The sequence below is a fragment of the Penaeus monodon genome, chromosome 11 (assembly GCF_015228065.2).
Source record: "Penaeus monodon isolate SGIC_2016 chromosome 11, NSTDA_Pmon_1, whole genome shotgun sequence".
Taxonomy (NCBI): Eukaryota; Metazoa; Arthropoda; class Malacostraca; order Decapoda; family Penaeidae; genus Penaeus; species Penaeus monodon.
Window position 1 is genome coordinate 14775958 of NC_051396.1, and position 2500 is coordinate 14778457.

At 44.1% G+C, this 2500-nt stretch overlaps 1 protein-coding gene across 4 annotated transcripts in view; it reads left to right on the forward strand.

The window, feature by feature from the left end:
- Positions 1-2500, forward strand: part of LOC119578769 (low-density lipoprotein receptor-related protein 2-like) — a 49251-nt gene that overhangs the window by 45743 nt on the left and 1008 nt on the right. For all 4 annotated transcript variants that reach the window (XM_037926391.1, XM_037926389.1, XM_037926390.1 and 1 more), the window contains exons 9-11: positions 602-755; positions 1765-1859; positions 2137-2500. The exon at positions 2137-2500 is cut by the window's right edge and continues 1008 nt beyond it. In XM_037926391.1, the coding sequence (XP_037782319.1) occupies positions 602-755; positions 1765-1859; positions 2137-2162 (275 nt within the window). In that variant the 3' untranslated portion in view covers positions 2163-2500. The remainder of the gene's footprint in view (positions 1-601; positions 756-1764; positions 1860-2136) is intronic.

Genomic DNA, 2500 nt, shown 5'->3' on the forward strand with positions numbered 1-2500 from the left:
TGTTACTATAGACCCAGCTTTTTAGCTCTATTTTCCTTCAGATTTGTTTGTTTATCAGCTTTTCTACATGTTCAGTAAATCATCGCGTGGTCCTCGGCAGTCGAGCCGGTATCTGACAAGTAAACTGATAGAGAAAAAGTCTGAACGATCCAGTCGGTACCATTATCTCGCTCTCTGGCTCTGTTCTCTTCTCTCTCTATATCTCTCTTTGTGTATATTCATCTCTCTGATTCTTTCTGTTTTTTTTTTCTGTCTCTTGTCTGTCTGTTTGTTTCTGCTCTCTCTCTCTCTCTCTCTTTCTTCTCTCTTTCTTATCTCTTTCTTCTCTCTCTCTCTCTCTCTCTTTCTCTTTCTTCTCTCTCTTTCTCTCTCTCTTCTCTCTCTCTCTCTTTCTCTCTCTCTCTCTCCTCTCTCTCCTCCTCTCTCTCTCTCCTCTCCTCTCTTCTCTCTCTCTTCTCTTTCTCGCTCTTCTTCTCACTTCTCGCCCTCCTCCCTCCCCCTTTCTCACCATCCATCCACTCCCATCTCCCAATTTCCAGTTCCCTGTTTACTTCGAAATCTCCCCCCCTTTTTTTACCACCCTTTTCCCTTTTCTGCGCAGCGTCGTGTCCTTCGTCAACCTTCCAGTGCGGCGACGGTCGCTGCCTGCCCGCCTTCGTCTTCTGCAACGCGAAGCCGACGTGTCTGGACGGGAGTGACGAGGTTGAGGAGGCGTGCATCCAGGGCTCCATCACCGCCCGCTTCTGCCCCTTCAGGTGAGGACTCGCGCTCGGTCGGCTGGAGGGCTGTGGTGGATGGCGAAGGGGGTCTGGTCTCTTGGTGCCGGTGGCGGGTGGGGGGGGGATTACTTGTCGTCTATTTGAGTCTCCGGTGGAAGTTTCCCGTTTTCTGTTCTGGGGTTCTAGGGTCTTCCAGGATCGGTCGGTCTTGTGTTCTTTGTGTTCAGAAGTCCTTGTTCTCTGTTGGTTAGAACTCATGCCTTGTCAGAATTCATTCCGCTGTTTTGAGAATCTCTGATTAATTTCAGGCTGCCTTTTTTATTATTATTACTGACGTCTTCTGTTCAAGTTCATGCCCGCTGTTCAGAATCTTGATTTCTTGGTCAGAACTCTTTTCCATCGTTTCCATCTCGTTTGAACTCCTGTCGGCTGTTCAGAACTCGCGTATTATGTTCAAAATCCATACCCGTCATTTAGAGCTACAGTATTATGAACTCTTTTCCTGTGTTCAGAAATTTTGTGTCTCCTGGGCAGAACTCATATCTGAACGATGTGAATATCTTAAGATGCTGTTTGTAATATTAAAAAAAAAAATAGGCTGAATTTCTTCATCACTTCAGGAATAAATCTGGCACGTGATATTCATATTAGCATGAACGATGACCTTTTTTATTATCTTTTTCATTCCGCGAAATTCTTTAAGATTGCTTTTTTTTCTCTCTCTGTCACTCTATCTTTTCTTTTTGTCTTTCCATTTCGTTTTTTTCGACCTATTTCTCTCTTTTGTTTTGTTTATCTGAATATTAGCCTTATTGTGTAGTACGTATCATTTTTTTTTTAATTCGACTTTTTCCATCTCCGTTCATCTAAGATTACCAACAACAGAAACATAAACATAAATACCACTACAGTTACAAGGTCTCAGGGATCAACATCCATCACTAATCATCACATCTAGTAATAACACAATACACCAACATTCATCCAACTAAATAAAAAAAAAGCAGCAATGAACTTTCGTCACCTCGTTCCCTCGCTCTTCCAGGTGTGGCAATGGGCGGTGCAGATCGACCGCCATTCTCTGTTCAGGCTCCGATGGCTGCGGGGACAACAGCGACGAGGAAAAATGTTCGGTTTGCAGTGAGTATGACGCTGTGTGTGTTGGAGGGTTATGAGGCTGGCCATAAGGGAGAGAGGGGGCGGGGGTGGGGGCGGAGGGAATGGCGTCTTTCGTTAGTGAGATGACGCTCTGTTTTTGTTTTGTTTTGTTTTTTCTACTGTGCTTCGTTCCGGTGGTTTGTTGGTTCGGTTGGGGTTTTAATTGATCTTTGTCTTTCTGTTTCTTTTTTTCTGTCTTTCTCTTCGGATAGTTCTTATTATTTATTTTATTTATTTATTCATTCATTTTTCTTTCCAGGTTGCACGAGACCGACGATAGCGTAGCAGTGACAAGCAGGAGAGAAACGCAAGTTCCCCCATCTCCCCACCCCCCTCACTGCTCGACCTTCATTACACAGACGCGGTTCTGAAGTCGATCTATTTCACTGTTGTATGATTACTTATTACCATTATTTGTATATACGCATTTTAAAGGGATTTATATAGGAGAAATGGCTGTAGTGTAAGACAGCTTCTTAGGAAGGTAAATGGCACTGTGATGATCGTTGCATCGCGGGTGGCAGTATGGCATGTACGTTCTTGCAGTGCCGTTCGTTGCTACTGTACAGTGGTCATTTAGCCAGCAGGTCAGTAACTACTATGTTTTAGAAGCCTGTGATTGG